This window comes from Diadema antillarum, unplaced genomic scaffold (assembly GCF_040938485.1).
Source record: "Diadema antillarum isolate AM-2024a unplaced genomic scaffold, OU_Dant_1.0 seq00001536_RagTag, whole genome shotgun sequence".
Lineage (NCBI taxonomy): Eukaryota > Metazoa > Echinodermata > Echinoidea > Diadematoida > Diadematidae > Diadema > Diadema antillarum.
Window position 1 is genome coordinate 904,773 of NW_027272268.1, and position 25,075 is coordinate 929,847.

A 25,075-nucleotide genomic window follows, 5' to 3' on the forward strand; every position below is an offset into this window, starting at 1 on the left:
TTCCTTTTCTTTCATGAGCATTTCACCGCCTTATTCGTAGCTCCTGTGTGATGGGATGACATTTATCGAATCGATTATCTTATCTTATTCATGAATTAAATACCTTCATGTCAAAAAAACTCTGAACCTTTCGCAAAACAACGAACGATGATGGTGAAAAGCAACTTTGATGATGCGACATGCAGTTGTTGTGGACCCTGATCCTCTTCATCATCATCTTCCTGAAAAACTTGAGACATCTATATTTTTATAACTTATGAGAAAGATAAAAATGATGCTTATTATTTTGTGAAGTGCGAATTCATTTTCTTTTTTTTTTTACTCGAAAACGGCTCAATTTCAAAGTCGAAGGCAATGAAGAACGTTAGTCCGTGCTCAGACTTCTTTTTTTTTTTTGAAAGATAAACAAGATAAGGAGGATGGAAAAACAATAGGTAGGAATTTTAACGATTAAAATGGAAGCCGATTTATCTATAGATCTTTATAGGATTAGACATTAATAATGCAAGGAAAATGGACCACAGAAGGGGGTATGATATCTCCTGAAGAAGATATGAGTGAATGTTTATCAAGAGTAATTGTATAAAGGAGATAATAACGAAACACAATTTTGATGACACCGAAGTGTCATTATCATTGTGGAAATCCTTGTCACTGCCGGATACCACGGTGGATAACCAGGCATAATCATAAACAAACACACCTTGACCAAAGCCACATAATCCGAACATTTTTTTTTCTGCTGGTGACAAGACGGGAAAAATTACGTGAACATGACCAAATAGTGCTGTTTTATATTTTGTACACACAATATACGAAAGGCAGGGGATTTTGCTTCTTCTTGAAGTATTTCTCGTATGTGGTTGAAAGATTATTTCAAAGAAGCTGTAAGAGAAATGGAAGGCAGTTGCCAAAAAATTCTTGCAAAGTCATGTCAGGAAGTTATTACCTTCCTATTTCCACATTTTTCAAATAACATTCATCACACCTTATTCATTTTTAAGCAAATAACAAAATAAACAAATAAACAAACACCTTTATGACCACGCTTCCTGTGAGGTTAAAAAACACATAATATATTCGTTTAACACCATTCAGCGCTCACAGGGATATGTTTACCCCACTGAAAGCCGCAGAGTAACCTAACAAACACCCGAGTCTTCCGCAGCTAAACTTGGTTCAGTTACCATGGGTACAACATGATGATGCTACGATCATGATAGTATGAATTCACTCACAACAAGCATCGCACCCTCTTTGTTGCTAAAAATATACTTTAAATGATGAAGCGCGAATCAAGTGGAGAACAGGTGACAGATATTATTAATTTCGTACATCTTCCATATTTCCTCTTGATTTCCTCTGCAGATGGCACTTATCATCATATACCTTCTGTTAATTTCAGTTCAGACAGTGGTCTTCCAAATGAATTCTTGACGTTTTCATCCACAGTTTTTCGGAGCTCATCATCGAGTTCAGTCTTTAACTTGCATTTGTGACATACATGAAAGAATAAAATCCTCCGCTATATGTCATGCTATGATCATGTTTAAAATTATCTACTACACATGAACGACGAAAATTGTTATGTTCAGTGAGCAAAAATGTTTTGGCCTGAGATATAACAAAATGTATACTCAGTCACATTATTGTATATAAAAAAACAAAACAAAACAAAACAACTCTTAGAATTGTTCTGCTATGGGCACCACTCAAATTTTCCTGGTAATACAAAATAGTCGTACAATCTAAACTCGCTTTAATCAATACAATCCCATATATACACTTAAAGCATAATGCAATCCTGTGTGTAAATAACAAAGGGTAAAAAGGCCACACAAAAAAAAAACCAGGAGGGAAAGAAGTATGGGCTGATTATCCGATGTACGCAGCTAATGCACTAACAGATCTGTCGCTTTTGAATGATCTGTCGGCAAATCATATGTACCACACTTTAACCAACACAAGCTCTTGTCATAGGATTTCAGTTACTTTTAAGTGCTGACGAAAGAAACAAAAACACAAAAAGATTTGAGTGAGATTGTGGTTGATGAGTTTCTTTTTGTAGCCATGAATCCAGAAAACTCTGTTTTTTTTTTCTATTTGGTGAAGCAACATTTTCTTCTCTTTTATATCCGTTGCTGATGTCGTTAATGTGACGACGTAAAAGTGGGTCAGGGCTGCCTAGAAATTGTGTCATAGAAAGAAACACGACTGGAGAGAGAGAAAAAAAGGACGTGATTCGAAACCTTCCGCTTGGTGGCTTATTATGATTCATATTTGCGTGTAGCCGCCGGAAGATATTCGTGCGAAATTACACGCCACAAGTCTTGGCTCGTCAAGTTTCATCGCGGATCACTTACCGTCTGCTTACTTTAAAACTGCCCTAGATCAAAAATTAGTGGGTGGAGATAACAAAGTCTGAAGTGATGGAGTGACAAAAAAAAGATGTTTCACATCAGATATTGCAATCTACATGAACACTCTCACATCATAATAAGGTATTTTGATATCTAATTTAAGTATAGTCTATTTTCTAACCAGCAGACACACGGTTAATACTGAGCAATGACTTATTTGCATATCTGTCGACATGAGATACGCCCTGGGTACTTTTTTATATCGTCAAAGAGTAATGCGAATAATCCAGTTCTAAAACATAAACCGGCTCCTCTATGCAAGTTTTAAAATGGGCTCTCTCTGGAGTCATGTATCACAACATTATTGATTGATTTTATAATAACATGTGTATAAATCGATTCATGCTCATCTTGAGGCGACCTTATCATAGACGGTTATTCATTAATGCTTTTCAACTTAGGATGTAAGTGTTAGTTAAATTTTAACGCATCCTTGTCAGGCATATGGAGAGATTTACATGAAAGGAAACTGAATTCAAGCCACAAATCGGTTCGTAGAGCGAAATGAGATGAATGTAGAAGAATTAAGGCACAGTGTGACGGGTGATCATTCACGTGTGATATGAATGATAGTCTTGTGTGAAAAACATGGTTTTAAGAACGGGCCTCGGGTTGTAAATGTGTGAAATGTGCGTGCCTCTGTGTGTGAGCTTGTGAGTGTGTGTGAACGCATATTTTTAATGTCTTCTTGTCATTGATCAAGTAGGCCTACATGAATAAGAATAGGTACAATATTGTGTTGTGTGTGCATAAGTTACATCTTTAGTATAATTTCCTTATAACATTGACTATCTATATTATCTATCTATATCTATATCTATATCTATATCTATATCTATATCTATATCTATATCTATATCTATATCTATATCTATATCTATATCTATATCTATATCTATATAAGAATACGAGAAAAGAATGGTTAAAAATCAGCCAAGTTTGATAAGAGCATTACTACTGTGAATGTCGACACCGTGAAGAGTTCAAAGAAAGTGACCTGCTCCTGTGACACAATATCCCGCTTTTTGTTCAGTTCCAAGGTAGCCGCTAATCCCGTCGATATTGAGCGGTAGGACCCCGGAGGACAGCTTTCCGATTCATATCGATGGAACATTAAAGAAATGTCGTCAGGATTTCGGGTGCACCTGACTTTCCATTCCGGATGCCCAGTGGGGGAAATAATTCTCTCCGTTTCCTTTTCTCTCTTCTTCTTGAACAGTATGGTGCCAAGTACATCGGCCACAATCAATTGAAGATGGCGAGGTGGTGATGGTGGTTAATGGGAAGACGGTATAAAAGGACGAAGGGGACGGGACGGGAGGGGGGGGGGCGACTATCATGTTTTACACTGTTTCACTATTCTTGCTTTTTTATGTTGGACTGTTGGACAATGAACTTGACTCATACAGCTTTGTAGAAGTTAATTTAATCATCTCAGTTCAAATGCCTTCTTTATCCTTGCAGCTTGCAATAAAGTAAGGTGGCCCACTCCCTGTTTCTCCCTATCCATCTCATACATCGCGCACCGTCAGTGCGGTCAGTGCAAATCCCTGTTTGAACAGGCGCGTTTGCCTGTCCCCCTTCTCGGTTATTGATGTGTAATCATACGTCATTAATCATACTTTATCTGGATTTCATCAACGTGCAACTCTATGACAGCATACTTGATCCATAGTGCCTGAGGAAGAGATATCCAATTTGATCGCCCGATGCTCGCCTATTCCATCGTTACCTGCACACCTTGGTCATTCTCTTTAATGTGCGTGCTGGAGGGTGAAATCATCGCCTTTGCACCCTGATCTGTCCATGCTTTTTCTTTGTTGGATTTCAAGAATTACAATTATAATTTTCTCTAAATTTGCTGTCATGGGATACTCTTTATCATCATTGACGCTTTCACCCTCTTCTCAAATTGACTCATCGACGCTTGGAGAGAAGGTGTTCCGATTAGCGGCAACGCGTGTCGACTGCCAGAACACTTGACACCGCCTCGCCGCAACACACAATATCGAATGACTCAAGCAAAGAAGGGAGGAGCAAAGAAGAAAAAAAAATCATCGGTTTGCCTTTGGACTTGAGGCGAAAATGGGCAATTCTACGAGCAGTATTCGAGTGACTCTTTTCCCCTGAACCATAATAACGACGGCATTTGAATCTGCCTCTGTCTTTTCCCTTCTCCCCTTGTCTCTGCTGGATGGTCTCAAATTAGAATCGAATGATAAATAACGAGAATCGAATGAGGGGGTGAAGACTCCAGCAATGTCTTACGAATGATGGGAAGTGACATCGCGCCTTCCACACGGGTGCGGCGGAAACCACGTCAGAGCTTTGCCGACAGCTAGCAGGCACTCGATCGGGATACGGACTCTGGCTTTGAGGCGCACATGATGGACTGAATGGTGGTGATGCGTGTGACAATCATTGAAATCAAGAATTATTAAAGACACCAAAATATAAGCACTTAGATCGTGACTGTGATTATTCCTCCATCTGTGTACGAAATCAAGTTACAAGCATACGTGCACGCACATACGGACGATTTTGTGTATCATTTAATGCATGTTTCGTAATCATGATTACTGTAAAAAGGGCAAAAATGTAATATGTAGACCTTGTTGTTAACGTGATGGACTTTATTTGTCTGTGATGTCAGTTCTATGTTGCGTTTATGCTTCGCAGTGAAATGAAAAGTCGAGAAATAGACTTTCATCCAATGATTTTTGTCAACAAGCGAGCATTCTGATCGTGACGAGGTCGATAAGGCTCCAAACACGTTAACATGAGGTTTCTTGGTTGAAATCTTGGGTGCACGTCACGAGCTCATCAGCCACGAGTCATGCAGCCTACGAGCTAGACACTAAGTGAGGGAGGGCCATGAGCTCGATATCAAGTGAAATTATTATGTTCACGAGCTATAAGGTCTACGAGCTAGACATTATGGCCCACAAGCTCAACACTATAGGCAAAATAGGCCCACCAGCTGGACATTGCATCGTTGGCTCGTTTTTTTTAATTTATTTTATTATTCTTTTAACTTTCATTGCCTGCATGGTGTCGAGCTTCTTATTTGCGTAGTGTCGGTCTCGTGGGCCTTATTATTTGTTTTATAAAATGTCTAGCTGAGGGGCCTGTAGCTGTTCTACTGAGTATCTACCTCGTTGACCTGTTTTACTTGGTGTCTAGCTCTCGTAAGCTGTATGATTCATAGGTGTATGAATCATGGACCTTTTTTCAATTTCCAGCTTTTGTGGGCCGTATGACTCGTGTGTGTCCCGCCCGTGGGATGACCCCGAACCGCATGCATGGTATGCGAGCACATTTAAACAAGATGCTATTTTACCCACTTTGTCCCTCTGGTGTGTGAATGCTTTCTTGGCTATTGTGGAGCAAAAATCATGGCATCATAGGGACAAACTGAAAAAAAAAAGCAGTGCTTACAATGAAGAGGCTATATTCTACCTATATTAATATGATAAACGCCACATAAATTTAATAATAACAACAATGTGATGCCGTATCAATCGTCATGATTTTAACTTTTATTATCAGACGTGGTATAATCATAGGCTGAGGGAGCACGTCTTGCAAAAAAAAGTAAAGAAAACAAAGAGAAAACAAATAACGAAAGAAGATCCTAAAATGCCACGTCAAACTCAACGTTCTCATTTCTTTGTTCTTCTTTGCGAATGTGATTGATGCTTACTTCTTGGTTTGGCGGAATTCTGACTTTTACGGGTGCTACCGTCTTGAACAATGGAACATGATATAAAACGGTGAGTAAAACAACATCAGCACGTGCAGATATGGAAAATGACGGAAGCAGTAACTCTTCATGCCGAATAATAAATCAGCGGGATAACTTCGAATTAGCCGAAAACCCGATAAATTTCACTGAAAATTTAGCCTTAGTGTAGTTTCATTATAATGATAACATGACATAAGAAAGACGCCGATTGGTTAAACCTTGGGACTAGATTTAAAATAATTTGGGAAAATGACACGTGACACCGTGATAAGATCGCATCTCTCAGGTATAGAGAACTTGACAACGAATGAATTTACCGGGAGCATCTTCCAGATGTTAAGAACTTGTATTTATTCGTTCAAAAGGTGACGTACGTGAGAAAAGAAAGGATTTTCGATTTTGATTAATGATTGATGAATTTAATGATTGGCAAAATACGGTTACATAACATTATTTGAGAGTGTGTCTTTAATTGAACTTTACTGGTGGGTTTATTTCGAATCAATCGTATTTGTCAGTATCAAGATCTACCATTCTTGTCACGACAATCTACATATTATTTTGTATGAAACAGCAAATTATCAATGAGAGGTGTTCACGTTGATCACTTGGTTGTCTTATAACATGAACTTGAACAGACTTTAAATGCAATTATCGTCATGAATAACAATTAACAGCACTTGCTATTGATCAGTGACGTAACGTTCCTTCTCTAATTCCATGTCGATGAAAAGGAGAAGCAAACCCCGTAGCGCCAGCCTGAAATTTCGTCCAGAGTTTGATATTGGCTTGCAGTGAGTGTTAACTCGGTGGCGGATTCAGTTTCACACCAAACTCGCGGGTTCTCCGTGGCTTCACGGTTCTCAACTGTCGATCACAGGATCCTCTTTCTTCGCCGTCTCCTAGCCAGCGATGAAACTCAAATGTCACTGCACCGTCTCAGTCGGATGGCCTTTCCAAAATTTTATCACTCTCACATCAAATCATTTTTCTTTGCCAAAAGGTTTGAATTTCCTTCAGAAGAGCGCCGAGGGAAAACAAGGCAAACTTTACCGATGTCTGCACATCACACACAAATTCAATCAATCCCTCTCATTCTTTTTATTTCATCGAGAGTAGAATTGGACCTGGGTATTCCTTTGAAGATTGTTGTAGTCGTGGATTTCGTCATCGATATTCTGATGCTGGTGTCGATGCACTGCCTTCATGGTCTTGACGTCCTCTTAACTGAATTCAGAGTCAGCTTTTAATCTTACAATCTCCGGATACGAATTGTTTTAAGAGATTCTTTGGCCTCTAAACCCGCCCATAATCAAAGGGAACTTACTCCGGATCCAACTTTGCGTCAGAAACTGTACCGCTCTTTTCATGATCTATATAAAAGCAGCAGCTTAAAAAAAAAGATAAAGCTGTATGGGGGGGGGGGGGGGGGGCAGCGAACGTAAAATCACTGATTCGATCTTAATTTCGAGACCGTCATCAGTACATCCTGAAAAACAAAACAAAGCAGAATTCAACTAAAACGATGATAAAAGTGTTTGTGGTTCCTTACGAATTATCACTTATGAAACCTGTGCATGTAGGGTTTGCGAAAGGGATCTTTTCTGAGAAAGTTATCTGTTCCTATAGTTAGAGATGACAAGGGAATCATAGTCGTAGAGAATGGAAGCCTACACTTTTTTTATGCATTCAGTTGAGAAAAATCAGAAGTCTCATCTACGAATTTCGAATAGGCCTATGAATACTCTGAACTCCACTTGTCAACTAATATCGAATCAATGCAAGTTGAGCGAATGATCATTTTTGAGACGACAGAAATGGAGGAGGGGGATGGTGAAATCCAAAGGAAAGTGATGGAAGGTATAAATTGTGGTTTCTACGCCTCTCACTAGAGACATCAAAGCGGAGATGATAACCACTTTGAAGGCTTGGTGCCCGTATAATGTTTCTTGCGCAGGGGATTTCTTGATGACGTGTATGACTGATTGTTAAAGACCGCATTTTAATGTTTGAGAAAGAGTTTTAATTCATTTTACTGTGAACTTACGTCTTTCCGCCGAGCCGGTGGGGGAAGGGGGGGGGGGGGTAGGGTGAGAGGGTGGGCTGTGCTTTTCGTTTAGTGCGATTCGTGACCAGTGAATTTGTGAATGGTATAAGATCGAGTCTTGCTGTCTACTCGACGAAACGATGAATGTGCAATATCGCCTTGTACATTGTCATTTTACAAGTACGCTATACTCACTTGCTGGGAGAGATGCTATTAAGAGCGATGTTCATGCATTTCAAATTGATCTTCCGCTTGAATTCTCTAATTCTCAAATACCAGCCTGTCACATTACTCTCTGTTTTTTTCAATCTGCACTGAGCAAATGATCTGACGTAAATTGGCTATTAGAAGGAAACTAATTCATTTGAAATAATAAAGAAATCATAAAGTGCACTATTTGCGGCCCAGGATTCTTATTAGCAGGCTAATATTACTAGAATATTATTTGCTAACCACTCCTTTTTCAAATACGCTGAGTGTACGAGAAAAAAAAAATCAGTAACGCAAAAAGTGGAGTATGTGCACGTGTCCACATGCGTTATTTCATGGAATACCCTTTTTTTCTCATGATTTTACCTAATGATAGACTCAAAACTCCTTCGACTCAGTGTTTCTTTGTCCTATTTCCCTTCTCACACTCTGTTCCGAGTCAGATCAAGTTTCTGCAGCAGCCGACAGTGGGTCTCATTAATGGCTGCATAAACTGATGATTCTGGCGAGAATGTTTTGGAGGGAATGAGGACGGCGGGAAAACTGGGGCATCGGGGACCCGATGTTAAAGAGGCGAGCGGAGTTTGACCTACTTCTAATAAATGCAGACGACACTACCCCCGGGAACAGCAAGACTCTCGTTGTAATGCTGTATGCAACCTACACTCTCATAAAAAATCTGATCTCATCTCGAATTAACGTAGCGTTTGTCGAGCTTCAGTGCTCTCCACAGCACGCTATTGCATATGCACCCACAGAACAACACATTAATATTAATCACCTATCAAGTAGAAGGTCAGAAGAGAAGAATATAATCATTATTTATGGTTTTCATAAATAATGAACCTTGTTATGTATCATCATTAAGGTGAATGTTGGAATTGGGAATGAAAATATGCGATTAACATAGTCATGTTTTATTTTTGTGCATCATGAATAGGGTATGAGCGTGAACATACAACACAGAATGGCTTTTGATCCGAGCCTGTAAATGCGGTGCCATGTATACATACATATTAAGCGTAAGTATACTTAGCTTGGCATAAAGGTTAGGGGATTGATATTTGAGTTATGTATTAACTCAGAAAAGTGTTGATCTTATCAATTTCATTTCTCATCGTTTGAAATGATTTCTTCACGATATGTATTCAGCAGTTTCTTCATACTTTGACATTTAACAATAGTTTTAATTTTATTAGTATTTAAATTCACTAATATACAATATTCTCATTCAAGTCATTAACTTTTGGTCATCACGTTTAGAAATAATTTCGGCTGTTTATTTACAATAAAAATTGTAAAAGGGGAACCAAATAGAGCATGTCATATCGTGTCTTTAAATCGCAAAGGGACATTCGTCCTGTCGAGCCGTGTGAAGTCTTAATAAATGCGATGACTAAGTGTGCTTCATCTCTCTCATTACCCTTCCCGCAGGATGCCCGCGACGCGGATGAGAGAGAGCCCCGGAGGTCTCCCACAATCGCATCGACTCTACCCCGCTGTCTGCTCGTCTTTTTTTATGCTTCTCTTTAAGCTGTGAAATAGGATTATATATTATTTGCCCACAAGTCTTGCGTGACCCGAGTCTCGTTCCTTACGTTTATCTCTACTCGTATTTAATCCTAAGGAGTTTTTCCTGTCCTCCCTCCCCATTCTTGCTTCCCTTTCCTGTGTTTGTCTGTTCTCCCTCAGTACCTGCCCACCGGAATCACTCCATCATGTCCTTACCCCATCCATCTCTTTCTTCCACCCCCTTGGTCCCTCCCCTGGTCTCCTCCTCTTCCCATCTCATTTCCAACCACGCCGCCCGTTTTCTCCCCGTGACTTTCTTTTTAAAATGTGCACCTCTCTCCCTTCACTTTTTAAAATCCAAATAACAATGATAATTAATGCAGCATAATGAATTTTGCCTTGAAGGTTTGAAACATGGGCGACAAAGCTGCTGGTGATGAACACTGAACCATTAAGGTGTTATATTGACCTGATCGAATGACAAAGAAATATAATTGCCTTTTTTATTTCTTTTCATAATCCTCGACAATGTCGGTCTCCTCTCTTTGCTATATTCATATCTCATCCATGCTTCTAGTGCATCATCTTCCTTTCCTTTCATTTCTCCACGTGTGTTACATCCTCGCCCGATCTTCCATTTATTTTTCTTTTCTCCCGATAACGCTTTATCTTTAATTTTTATTTTCATGTTTGCGATTTACTCTCTCCCGTCTCTTGTGCTTACACCTTGTTACTGGTCTGTCTCTTTCTTTCATCGCCTTTCATTGTCATTTTCATCCTCCTTTATCAGTTAAACTTCGTTTTATTAATGTTTTTTTTTTTTGGGGGGGGGGGGGGGTTTGCTATTTTTGTTTTTAGTCTGACTGTCACGATTATTGCACATTCAAAGTGAGCTATTGTTCTCTGCATTCTTTTTAAGTCTTTAAAAAAATCCGAGTTTACTCACCATTGTGAGGTCAATTTTGGATGGGGTTGATTCCAATCACAGCACTGACAGACCTGGTGGTTCCAGGGCTTCTGACCATTGATCCCCCGAATCAAACAGTTCTTAACTGAATGGAAGTAATAACCACGTTGTTATGCGATAGTACACGTTTCATGTTTGCGATTACTCAAGATTCACACACGAGCGTATGATAGACACTAATTAATTATTATATACCCTTTGACTCTTGCTTTCACTATACATGAACGCAAAATATCTCATTCGCTCTCGTCGCTCCCTGTAGATGAACAAAATGTTGAATTCATTGTCAACACCATGGATCTACTACTATTTACGTGCTTATGATGAAATGATTTCAACCTCGTCAACTACTATAATAATAAAACACACAGCAGATTCCTTCCCTGAAAATTTTGCTGATATCATGCATCCTCTTGATGACCTTTTTAATATTTCTCCATCTGCGTTATGTTTCACAAGGCAGTATGCACGTGTTCGCTCTGCTGGTTAATTTCATTTCAGCTCTTCCACTTCACGAAAACTCGTAGCAATGTGAATTGAGGCATACACGACAGCGAGCCCCGTAATTGTAAAATATAATCCACGTGCAATTCCTTCCACCTAAATGGGCTTAAGGTCACTGTAATCATATCCCGTTCCCTCGGGTTGTCAAGTTCATATCAAATAATCGTGCACGATCAAGTCTCCGCACGGAGAATAATACGCAAGGAGCATTCTTTGAAAACTTACATTAAAACTAATGCCCTAGGAAATAAAACACTCCGCCCCTTACTAGTTATGATTACCGTCATAAATCGTGTGCACATTTCTCCGCAGATAGGACTAGTATCTGGAAGCTAGTATTTTCTTTCAGCACTCACGTGATTATGACGTCAGTTTGAGTATAAAACTATAGGTAATAACACGCACGCACGCACGCACACACACACACACACACACACACACACACACACACACACACACACACACACACACACACACACACACACACACACACACAACACAACACACACGCACAAACAGATTGTTTTTGCCATGTATTTCCATGATCTGTCGTCCAAACACAAATTATTGCCATGACAACGTATAGAAGTTTACTGAGTACATGGTGTTTTCTGCAAAGGCTTGTTTGGCAGAGCACAGGATGGTACGCTATTGACAATGCGTCTTCAGACTACAATTCATCAGTATCATCAGGCTGATTAGATTGATTGTTGTGTGTGTGTAGAGGGAAAACTCTTTCGTTTCGTTGTTGTGTTCAACTCAAGATGTAAGCTTGATCTCTGCCCCTGCCTCTGATGTCTGGACAGAAAATACAGTGCACTCCGTTATAACGAACACGGTTATAACGAAATTCCAGTTACAACGAAATAAAAATTCGGGCCGCAACATTATCCTCTCTATGACTTTGTATTGTTTATTTGTTCGGTTAAAACGAATTTTGATTAAACGAAAAAAATTGTCGGTCCCGAGAATTCGTTTTAACGGGAGTCCATTATATCTCAGCGATCAGCTGTTACCCGTTTCCTCGAATGCAAGGTATTACCTAGAGTAACATTTAAAGCGAACAAACAAACACAAGCACGCGTATACAAACATTCAAAAATTAAGTTTTGTGTGATGGTTCGGTCACAGCAATATCTTTGAATGTGGGTATGTAATATGTTTTGCATCTACCAATCGCAAACACAAGAAAGATGTCAACAAGTTCTCTTGTAACAAAGAATTCTCTTGTTCCCGGTATCTGGTGACCAGCAAATCCTGTTAAAATACTGCAAAACAAACAAACAATCAAACAAACAAAAAAGAAAAAAAGACAAACAAACAAACAACCCCCCCCCCCCCCCCGAACATCTGAAATGGCCGATATGACAGAATTTCCAACACAAAATGATCAATACAAGACGGACAGCAGTCTGATATGCACAAACTTGAAATGATGCAACGTTTTTATTCAACACATTGGACATTGAAAAAGACAATACTTTAAAGCTTATTGCTGGAGCACCATTGTTGCAAGTGTGAACTACGGGACACCCGAAGTTTATCTGCTACTGGTACATTATGGCTCTGTTATTGGTTAATTTTTTTCAGCTGATTCGCAACAATTATGATTCTATTCTTACCTTTGAGAATTTCAATGTGTTGCATGATCACTTTCACATTGACACCACTTGCCTATGACAAAATCTCAACTGGGTCTTACAAAAAACATGGAGGAAATACAAAAAAAAAAAAAAAAAATCACGCACTATATCATTTATATCAGTCTTGATCATATCTTAGACCTGTTGCAGAAAACAACATATTAAGGAAATAGTTTGACACTGTTTGCTACATTCCCTAAACAGACCTCTACAATACCACAAGGTGTTTGACAAAACAAAAGAAAAAAAGAGGAGCATATAAAGAAAATTAATAAACCATTTCCATTTTCAACTTGGACCAGTCTCAGTTGCATCTTACAACTTGTCCACTTTCTCGCTGTACAAAACAGAAAAAAAAAAACCCAAGAAAAAATGGCGACACACAATTTGAGTTGCTGTATCTTATGCACACCTGGCAATGAATAAATATATATACAAAACTTGCTTCTAAGCCTATCCAAAAAGGGGGGGGGGGGAGGGGGAAGAATAGTGAATCTCCATGAAAAATGCAGTATGATGTGAAAGTGGAAGATGAAGGAAGTTGAGATTGTGGAGTGCTGTTCATCCAAACAGCCGACAAGCACGGGCTTGCATTGACTCAAATTTGTGCATGCTACATTTGCTGAAGCCCACTGGAACCACTTCACTAAGAAACGGAGAGGCCGAGCAGTTTGAGGAACATGTGGCGGTGAATCAGTACAAACGAGGATCACTCTCTTACAAGGCTGCCATGACAAAGACGTCCTTGACAATGGACATCCATCTCATACGCAGAGTGGCTAACTTATTGATGCCTGCAAATTTGCTGCCCCAATTTCTCCTGCCACACAAAAGAATCCTCTTCTAATAGAGCACGCTTGCACTGTAAGGCCCCATTAATGACAGAAGGCCAAGCTTGCGGTTCTCTCTTATAAAGCTGTATGGTCGTTCTCTCAAGCTCTTAAATTCATTTCTCCATCACGACAAAACTCTATATGCAATATTGCAGGTGAATCGAAATAAAGTATCATTAAAAACAAACAAAAACTAAAATCAAGCAAAAATGCATCAGAACGGAAACATGACATCTGATTGCACAAAAACCAAAGAGGCAACATAAATCATTGATGGCTAGACAGACAAGCTAACTTTACATCTATTCCTTTGCCACAGCCTTTGCAAACCACGTTCGTCATCAGTCTGGTTGCAACTCTACTCATATAACTTTATTCAAAAGTGATCTGCACTGTACATGCTATGTACATCAAACAAGACACTGAGTTCAGAAAGTACTTTTTTTGCTGTTGTTGTTGAAGAGAGCTGGTGTGGGAAAAGTACAAGAATCTTCACAAAATATGAACCACTTTTCATTCATTCTTTCTTATGATCTATCGATTCTTATTCACACTATACAAATATCAATACACAAACTCCTGAGAAATACATCTAGACACGTCCTACGCCCACATAGATACATATACCACATATCAAACTGAAGACAAAATAACACTTTTATAAGCTGATTCTGACCCAGGGCCTTGCTTCAAAAACATTAATAGTACATTTTGACTGAGAACACATCAACAACTAGGCTACATCAATCAGCCATGAACAGTTCTGATGTGACCATGGTACACATGGGTAGTTACATTTCTTATAACTCGCAACATTTACCTTGTTCTTTAAAAAAAATGAGGTCCTACTGAAAAATGGCACTCCACTGAAAATGTGTTCTTGAAAATATACTTTTTAAAACTCGATATTCTCATTTTATGTGTGTAGATTCTAAAGAAGTACTTGAATGTAAATGAAAAGAGTAATTTTTCACTAATAAATCCTACACATTTGCAGATACTATTCCCTTGCAGTACTTTGTAATTCCTTTTTTTTTTTTTGGGGGGGGGGGGGATATTTTTATGAAGTATACACAAGCTTAGTTGTACCAAAGGTTCACAATGGACAGAGAGTCCTTTGGAGGACTTTTGCACAATATCTCTACTTATGGATACATGCAGCTGGATATATTTCCATGAATTATCACTTGCACTATGTGCCGAATGGATATGAAGATTGGTACTTTGGGGAAAAGTTCCTTTGATGTGTTTAAATTACTGAGAGATCATAAAACATTATGATATCTAGCACTATGTGGACCATACATGCCATCTAGGGGCAAACATAAGACTCACAAAGTGAGTCAACTCTGAAACAAAAGTGATCACATTATTAAATCAAAAGCATTGCAAACAAGTTACCTCCATACTTTGGAATAGCAGTGTATCCATACATGTGTCTAGATGTATATCTCGTCAATCTTAACAAACATGTGCTGTTCAAACGTACATGCACAAACGTGAGTTGCTGTACAATACTTTGACACTTTTATATCCTTCATCTGTCATAAACATTCTTATTTACTTTCTTATTCGTACAAGTCATTTCTTCTCCTTCTGACTAATACCACATCCTACTCGTCTCCACTGTTATCTCATGACATCACTTCCTGTCATTTCTAAACTCCATCTCATCTACTAGGCATAAAGTGGAACGAATTCCTATGTCCCATTTTCTTGATCCCATATTTTGACCATCGATATTTTTTTTTCATCTGTGATAGCACAGAAATAAACTAAGGAGTCTCTCAGATTGACATTGACAAACTTTATCAATTCTTTCCATGATTGCTTGTAAACTTCATTCCCTTTGTTAATATGTCTGAAGAACACACATTCTGATTAATATTTGCCTGATTAATATCATGGAATCCTGTTAAAAAAAACAACAACTACTCTTCTTCATGACTTAAACTAACATTAGCCGATTTCACAGTCAGATAAGGAAAAACATTTATGGGTACAAAAAAAAAATGTTACACATCACGTTTATGTTTCAAATGCAATAGCAAGTACACCCACACTCTTGTACCTGAACACTTTATATTACCAAGCTGTAACATTTGAACTTTGGCCTTAGCCTGTTGCATCCTTTTTGTTTATTGGTTTAAAAACTGAATACAGAACGCTAAACTGAGACACGATCAGAATCAAAGTATGACAAAGACACTCTGGCAGGGCTGATGGCATTGGCAGGTCGCAGACAAAAGAATGGGGCTCTCATGCCTCCAGGAGCTACACACTTTGCGTCCATACACAAGCCACAGTTTCACAATGAACAGATCTACTTTGCAAGGCTATCTCTTAAATTGGAAGCATGTAGTAGATTTTCTCATGGAGGCAAACAACTAAGTCATCAGACACCAAATCCAAGAGACATTATTTCTATCTCTATCTGATCTTAATTTCTATTATTCACTGTTTGGAGCATATTGGGTAGAGCACAAATTCCCATTAATTTCATAAATCGTGTGTGGGGTGGCAAGGACATGCATCTCAAATTTCGGTGAAAATCACTTTTTGGGACTAATTGTTGGATAATCAGTTGAGTGGCGTCCTGTCTAAATCCTAGTTGTTCAATAAAAAAAAACGAAGCCAACACAGCATGACAAAGGAAAGACGATCCCATTTATTACAGCGCTTTGGCTGCCATGTCTTTTTTGCTCTCCTAAGCATTTGACATTTTTGAGATACGAGGTTTTGTTGCTCCAACACTGATATATAATTGTTTGTTTCCGTTACCGAATTTGCAAATGCCTCTTTCTTGCAATGTTTTATCATTGATCTGCAATTGGCAATACATTATGGAAAACTTAAGTTCCTGTTTTCTCTAAAATGGGCATTTTTTTCCCTTCTTCAATCTCATCTTTGTCTTTCCAATATAAAATATACAGTGAAATTCAGGGGTGCCAATTAACCCCTTGAGGACGGACTGATTTTGCTACAACACGCATTTCCAATAGACACCTGCCCGAGTATACTCGGGACTCGTCCTCAACGGGTTAATGTGGACAGGATGATGGTTATGTTTTTAAAAACAGCTTCTTTTTTGTGAGATTGCAGCACATTAATGGCAGACTGTCTGAAGCTCTCCCATGCACATTAACTTGTTTGTTGTAACCACACAGGTCATCTATCAAATCTCTCCTTGAATTTTCCTCCATCACACCAGAAAGTGACAAATAAGGAAGTCCCCATTCACAAGGAAAGGAGAGAACTCTATTTGAACATTACTATTTTGGGCGACTGGAACTCTTTCTCCATGAATGCTCAATAGTGGAATCTGATTTCTATTTAGCTGATCTGGATTGTAGAAATCATTAAATGGACTCTATTCATGCTCAAGTGTCATCCTTGTCTATCATGTTTGGCCTCATAAAAATTGAATGTCACGACACTGAATAGAAAACATCACTGCAATACACATTTGGGTCTGAATGCTCATGAATAGCACGCGCAAATGGAGCAAATATTTCTGAAAACATTTCATTTCATTCATACTGGATATTACTCAATAATAATAATAGTGTTTCTATTTTCACACATTGACATGGAAGTACATGGCTCATAATAGAATTATATTTGGCTCAAAACTGAAATCTATGAATGTATTGTAATGCATAAGAAAAGTGTGACTGTCACTGTTAATACTGTAAATACTTCCACTGAAACAGATCTTGTACTTTAACACAAACATCATGGATGCAAAGAAAAGGAAAGGAGACTCAGCTTAAGGCAGGGGAACTATCAATGAATTACTGTCTTTTTATCATAGTAGCACAAGTATTTGAAAGTTTACTACCAATGCAGCAATTGAGACACCATGGAAAAATATGGGAACTACAGAAGGATAACCACAAAGTACTGTTATTGACTAGAGTAAAACACAAACTTAAGTATGCCGCTACCACTGGTAACCTGTTTGTGCAATATGTCCATGGCATTTTGAGGAGGCAGATCTGAGAGACTTAATTCAACAACTGCCATCTTGCTGACACGTGTTAGAGCCCTATGACAGTCTATAAATCTTGTCAGTAAGTAAACTGTTTATGAAGAAGCTTACACATCACATAGAAAGGAGGTAACACTGTGGTAATGCCATATTGATATGCTTTCTTGATTTCATCCCTGGAGCATGGATTCATTACGAGAGCACCATTGACTTGGCTGCCCTACAAGTAGTCCCGATCGAACAGCTAGACGACACAATATGTAGAGCAGTAGTATCGTACAAATGCCATTTATGTAGATTACCTACAAGCAGTCATGATTTTGCAATAACGTTCAAGGAATATGAAGGGCTATGAGAGTGAAAGAGGAGAGACGATGTTCAATAAATAGTAATGCTTCACAAAAATGGTTTTTCACACAGTGAAAAAGGATATGGCTGGTTTTCTCTTCCCTTTCTTAGGTCCCGATACAAAAAGAGGCAAGGTTCTGAGAGGAGGAGACAGAGGCTAGGATGGGATTGGGACAAGGCTTGCTTCACCAGCCCTCAACTAGCCTTTATCCAGCCGTTGCGCATAAGAAAGTTTGCGATGCGCTTGCGGTGCGACTTGTCAAGGTTGCTAGGGTAACGTGTCTTGGGAGGAATGCCTTGTTTGCGCAAGTAGTGGTCCTGCATTGGAAGATTGATTTCAGAGAAATAAGTGTTAGTGAAGGTGTGTATGTATATTTCTTTGTTACTGTTTACTGAAAAAAAACAAACCCCACAATGTATGACAATGGGATTGAGAATTATTGTAGATAGGGACACTTTCAAAGAAAACAGGGAATCAATGCAAACAGATAATCAATAAGGCTTGTGAGAATGTTCATATTTTCAGTGTGTGCTTATGTAAGTGTACCATGGTACTTGCATCGGGGGAAAAAAAAAGGCTGCTGACTCAAAAGGATGACGTTGAGCAGATTCAGACATTTTCACAAAAATGGATTAATTGCAATCTTTAGAATTTATACTTAAAAAACTTGTTTAACTTACCACATCTTTGACGTTCACAAACTATACAAACTTTGGCCATCACTTCAACAATACATACTTTACCACAGAAGTAGAAGTCAGCGATACAGTCACATTAAAAGACACCCAGAAACTTTCTATGACAATGCCTTGTAAAACAGCACCACCGAAATGTCCTCAAAAACACTTCACCTTAAAAACAAACTAGGTAAGCTTCTGTCAGAGATGCCGTAATTCAGCAATTGGTCTTGTTATTTCAGTTTCTGCTCTTGCCTAGCGGCCTCTGCATGAATTTTTAAAATTTGTGACAGCATTAAACAGTTGCCAAGAATGCAAGTCGGTTGAAGGATATGTGATACCTCTCATTTCATGTGGGCATATTTGATTGGCAATCAGAGAAATGCATGAATACATCAAAGTGCTGTGGTAATCCCTGGGCAAGTCATCAATTTCACATTTGCCTCAAGTGTCGGAACGTCGGCATCACATTTCCCCACTGTTTTATCTTTGCATTAACTTTGCCTTAAAACATTATCTCTCTCAAATTGTTTAGAGTGAAGAAAGAAACAGAATTACGGCACTCATATTTTTTTCATTTTGTTTCCTCTTGTGTATAGGGTAACCTCACTTGCACCTCAGGAATCAAGGTGAATTTGGCATATATAAATATTCAGTTTTATCATCATTCTAATCCACTTCTCTAACAATGCCCTGAAGTCTAATTTGACTGTTACAGAACTAGCTTAGAATAGAGCTAAGATTTATCACACAGTTTTGATTTCTCAGCGAATGCTTCCTTGGGGGTTGAGGAGAAGGCATCTGAATGTGTTAGAGGAAAACTTCAAGTGCCTCCATACTGCTAGCCAGCTACTAATCATTAGGAAAAATACACCAACTCAGGATCACATACTCATGCATCTTAATGTAATGGTTGATAGGGGGAATGTATGAGAGACAGAATCCTATGTCTAAATATTTCTTGTGGCATCTTATTTCAATAGTATCTCATGTAATCATAAAGAGTTGTTGTTTTCATTTAATCTACAAGATATTTTGATTTCCCAAAGATATCTTGCAGAATAGAAGAAGTGAAAATGATGAAACGAAAAGCTTCTATCTAAAGATGTAGACAAAAAGAATACATGAAAATCAAAGACAAACAAAGACATGTCATGTTTACCTTGATGATAAGGGTCTTCATAGTGACATACTTTGCAGGTTTCATCTTCAGAGAAGAGCAAAGCTGAAGAGAAAAGATTCATGGATATGACAGAATGTCAAACTCAGGACCCATCAAACAAGTGAAACATGCCATCAATACATCAGCCATTGCGATAGCAGACTTCTGAAATATTCTGAGCTGTCTAGGGAAAGGTTGGGGTGAAATATATCACCTAGTGTTCAACGACAGATGCATATTCTCATATGCATGACGTCTGGTAAAACCATAGCTTGGTTCTATTTCATAGTCAGATCAGATATTGTGTGTACAATATATTTCTACAGTTTTTGATACCTCCTCAAAATTCATTGCCACAGCTTTCACTCCAGCATAGTCACTTTGACTATCTGTAAATCTTCTATCTAATTCTACATGGTGGCATATCAAACAAAGATGAAATACACAGGATTGTATATCGCTGTCAAAAAAATGAGGGAGAAGGCACATATACGACATATATCTAGCGAGTCTAATTTTTCACGAATTTGGACTTCCCGACGATATCCCGAGTGGTTAAATTTGCGATCATGGAGTATGGTACCGAACGGAGAAATGTATGCATGCACGTCACATATTCACTACGAAGTAAACAAAAATATCATACAATATGACCCACGTGATCATAAGAATAAACAGGTGAATTGGTAATGAAGTCATATAAATTCAGCAACTATGTTTATGGTGTTGACTGTGCATTTGTCAGTCTTTGCATTGGAAGAGTGTGATGATGTGAAATGATTAAGACTTCATAGAGATTTCATTAACCTTCTATACAATGTAACCTCTCTTTGGCTGTAAAAATGATTGTTTGAATACATTACATATAAAGAATGGGACTATTGACGATGAATTTTGGGTTCATTACGCTGTACAAGCAATAATATACCGGTTGTATCTATGTGGCTGAACACACAGTACACACTGTCTGCCAGTACCAACTCATACCCACTGGGGCAGATAATCTTTCTGATTCTGAGCATGTTATCAAATCAATGAACAAGCTAGGGAGAAAAATGAATCAGTTCAACAAGGAACAGTCATAGCAACTTTTATGTGTTTTTGCTATGGAAAAATCATCCTTTTAATGGAATCTGCAAAACATTTTGATAAAGGGCTGAGTACTTATTTTCTGTGCCAAACTTATATGATATAATGCGCTTCTGTCTCACAAAATTCATCATTAATTTGAAAACATCTACTGCTGCAAAGTGAGTACTGCTATCTCACCTTCTTCTCTCGCTCCGACAAACAGCTGAAACCTTGGGAGGATCTGAGGGCATGGAATTCATCTTCTACTATATCTACACATGGGAAAAGAGAGAGAGAGAGAAAAAAAATCTTGTGTTACATGATATCAAATTATAACCAGACCAATGATCACTGAATAGAGGAAGCTCATACAAAAATCCCCATAGTTCCCTCCACCCCACAGACTCAACAAAGCTATAATTACAATGCTGCAGTTGTTGTGCGAGTATATTGCTGAGGTCAAATCTTTTCAGATCGAGAAATCATCGATAGATGCTAAGGACGTTTCTAGTGACGTTGTCCCCATGAATGCGTCTTTTCATCTCTCAGAGACGTTTTACCCCACATCACGGTCGAATGAACAAGTTTTCCCTTTCCTGATGCTTTCATCACTGCAGAATCACATTTTATGACTCATATGTCTTTTTCTTCTTTTCCACCCCCCCCCCCCCCCCCCATGGCCGTGTCTCCATATTCTTTATCGACCTCATTTACAGTATGGAATTACATATTTGCCAACTGTAAATAAAAAAATCATAATGGACAGCAGGAGCAATAAAAACTCCGCTAAGAGTGTTTACACTGTTGTAGCATTCCATGACTACTTCCATCAATCAACAGAAGCTGTAGGAAAACTCACATAGAAATTACTTTTATTTGTAAAGTCTTTGCAAAACCATTAATGGTAAGACATGCTGAAAACATAGAGCTCTCCATGAAAAAAAAAAGAAGAAAAACCCACACATTAAAAAATCATATAAACTGAAATAAAGCAGAGCCACAAGACTGTAACCAACAAGAACTTGCTTGATATATATGCAAAAACATGAGAAAATACAAAATGATGAACCATTTTATACAACAAAGAACAAAAATACAAACCCTGTATGATTAAGCTAATCCTTCCAATCAAATTTCACACATACAAACAAACTTCCAAACACACTATGCAAAGCCATCAATTTAACACCATGCTGTAATGGCAGATTAAGTTGCACACCAATGCAGAAGTGACACAATACATACAGTAGAGCTAACAAGGACATCAAAATATCAGTTTTTGCTAGTCTACAAGGGCACCGTCAGTTGCTGGTGGAATAAAACACAGTCAGACTCGACAGACAAAAACAGACAAAAAAAAATCCACTTTCTCTGATGAGATCACAAAGAGGAATGTATCAGGTTACGCCATCAGCTTGAACATTGTTTTTAGGTCATTCATATTTACAATGGAGGATGGTGGGTGCACTGTAGTAAATAACACACCTTGAACCGACTGTCATCCTGCGGTTGGTTCGTACCATTTTTCGCTGATTTCCCTTGGTCCAGCTATGACCGCAATTTTGTTTCCATAGCAACAATGACCTAGTATGAATACTCATGAGATACTCTAACTGTGTATAAATAGTACCTAGGTGTGTCCTCTGGGTCTCAAATGGTACCGAAGGGGCAGGGCAGCCTCCACAAACTTCTTAACTATTTCCTATGACACACAGAAAACAGTGTACAGAAATCTGAAATGAACAAGGTGGCTCCTTGATATGCCCCCCCCCCCAAAAAAAAAAAAACAACAACAACAACAACAACTAGAACTATCACTCATTGTGATTAATATACTCCCACCCACAACTGAGGGAATTAGCTCATCCAGGATTCATTTTTTTACTTTTTAATGGAAAAAAAAGTTACCATGGCAATGCACTGTTCAACAGTGAATAAATGTATTGCTCACTGTTACAGTAGTCACATGTTTCACATCTCAAGTCAAGTGTTCAAAAACTGAGTGAGCAAGATAAATAAACTGACGATTTCTATGGCTTTCATTAAAAACTGTGTTACCATGGCAACACAATGTTGGACATTAAGAAAAAATGAAGTTTGCACAATAGATGTCACATGCGCCAAATTTCAAGCCAAATGATAAAAGGCTGATGGGCTTACTTAGTTGAATTCACAATATTAGGGTATCATTTTCATTCAAAATATACTGTTACCATAGCAACACATTTTCAACACTGAAAAAAGATTTTTTGCACATCTAGGTAATGCAGAGGTAACATATGCCAAATTTGAAGTCAAAATGCTCTAAAACAGAGAGAATTAGGAGAATTGAAATTCAAAATGCACTGTTACCATGGCAGCACATTGTTCAACAATAACGAAATATGAAGTTTGCATATCTCTGTACTTTAGTGGTTGCATGGGCCAAATTTCAAGCCAAATGCTCAAAGACTGAGGGAGTTACCTGAATCCACAATATTCGTGTATGATTTTCATTCAAAAATATGCTGTTACCATGGAAATGCATTGATCAACAATAACAAAAGGTTCAGTTTGCACATCTACGTACCATAGTGGTCAGGTGTGCCAAATTTCAAGCTAAATGCTCAAAGACTGAGGGAGCTAGCTGAATCCACAATATCTGTATATCGTATGCTTTTTGGTGAAAAAATGTTGTTACCATGGCAATGCATTAATCAACACTACTGATGGATTAGGTTTACACATCTACATACTATAGTGGTCACATGTGCCAAATTTCAAGCCAAACGCTCAAAGACTGAGGGAGTTATCTGAATCCACAATATTTTCATGATTTTGCATTCAACTATGCTGTTACCATGGGAACGCATTGATCAACAATGACGAAAGAGTAAGTATGCACATCTACGTACCATAGTGGTCACATGTGGCAATTTTTTAGCCAAATGCTTAAAAACTGAAGGAGTTAGGTTAATCTACACATTTTTGCATGATTGGTTAAAAAAATTTGCTGTTGCCATGGTAACAGATTTTCTAATGCACACATCAAAGGTGTTTTGCACAACTACACATTACATTGATCACATATCCCAAATTCAAACTGAATTGCTACAAAACTGAGAGTAGTTCGATCCACAACATTTTGTAAGATTTTTACGAAAATCTGCCATTCTCATGGCAACGCATTATTAAATACTCATGAAAAAGGTGTCTTGCACATCTGCATATGGTAGCAGTCACACATGCCAAATTTGAAGTTAACTGCTCAAAAAATGAGAAAGTAGTTTGATCGACAAGTTTTTACGAAAATTTGCTGTTGCCATGGCAACGCATTATGCGATACTAACGAAAAAGGTGTCTTGCACATCTACCTTTGATAGTAGTCACACATGCCAAATTTGGGGTCAATTGCTCAAAAAATGAGAGAGGAGATCGATCCACAACATTTTGTAAGATTTTTTAAAAATTTGCCGTTGTCATGGCAACTCATTATGCAATACTAACGAAAAAGCCCGCCCGCCTGCCCGACCGACTGACTGACCGACCAACTGGCCACCCGACTTCAGAGTGATTCCTATATACCCCCCTACACACTATGTGTGGGTGGGGGTATAAAAATGGATTGCTGAAAAGCAAAAACCTTGCAAAAATAGTTATTCCAAGCCCTAGTATGACAATAGAGAACATAAACCACATGAACATTGTGTCTCCATGTCTGCTTCAAAAGTCACTGTAAGCATGTGTTGCTAAGTTCCTGAGAACTTCATCACACCTTTTGATCAATTGGGGTTTAATCAGCTACATATTTATACCTTGCATCATATACATGTAACTTGTGAGTGAGTCTCTCTCTATACAAATTATGAAGGCAAAACAGCCATCACTACCAATGTCTGCTAGTTATCAGCATCCAGAAAAGATCTTTAAACTATTTTCAAAACTGTTAATACATCTGTATTCTT

At 38.3% G+C, this 25,075-nt stretch overlaps 1 protein-coding gene across 2 annotated transcripts in view; it reads right to left on the minus strand.

Moving 5' to 3' along the window:
- Positions 1-15,288: 15,288 nt before the first annotated feature.
- Positions 15,289-25,075, minus strand: part of LOC139710493 (transcriptional adapter 2-beta-like) — a 54,392-nt gene continuing 44,605 nt past the window's right edge. For both annotated transcript variants that reach the window (XM_071622408.1, XM_071622407.1), the window contains exons 14-16: positions 21,330-21,403; positions 20,061-20,123; positions 15,289-18,538 (exon numbers count right to left, since the gene is read on the minus strand). In XM_071622408.1, the coding sequence (XP_071478509.1) occupies positions 18,416-18,538; positions 20,061-20,123; positions 21,330-21,403 (260 nt within the window). In that variant the 3' untranslated portion in view covers positions 15,289-18,415. The remainder of the gene's footprint in view (positions 18,539-20,060; positions 20,124-21,329; positions 21,404-25,075) is intronic.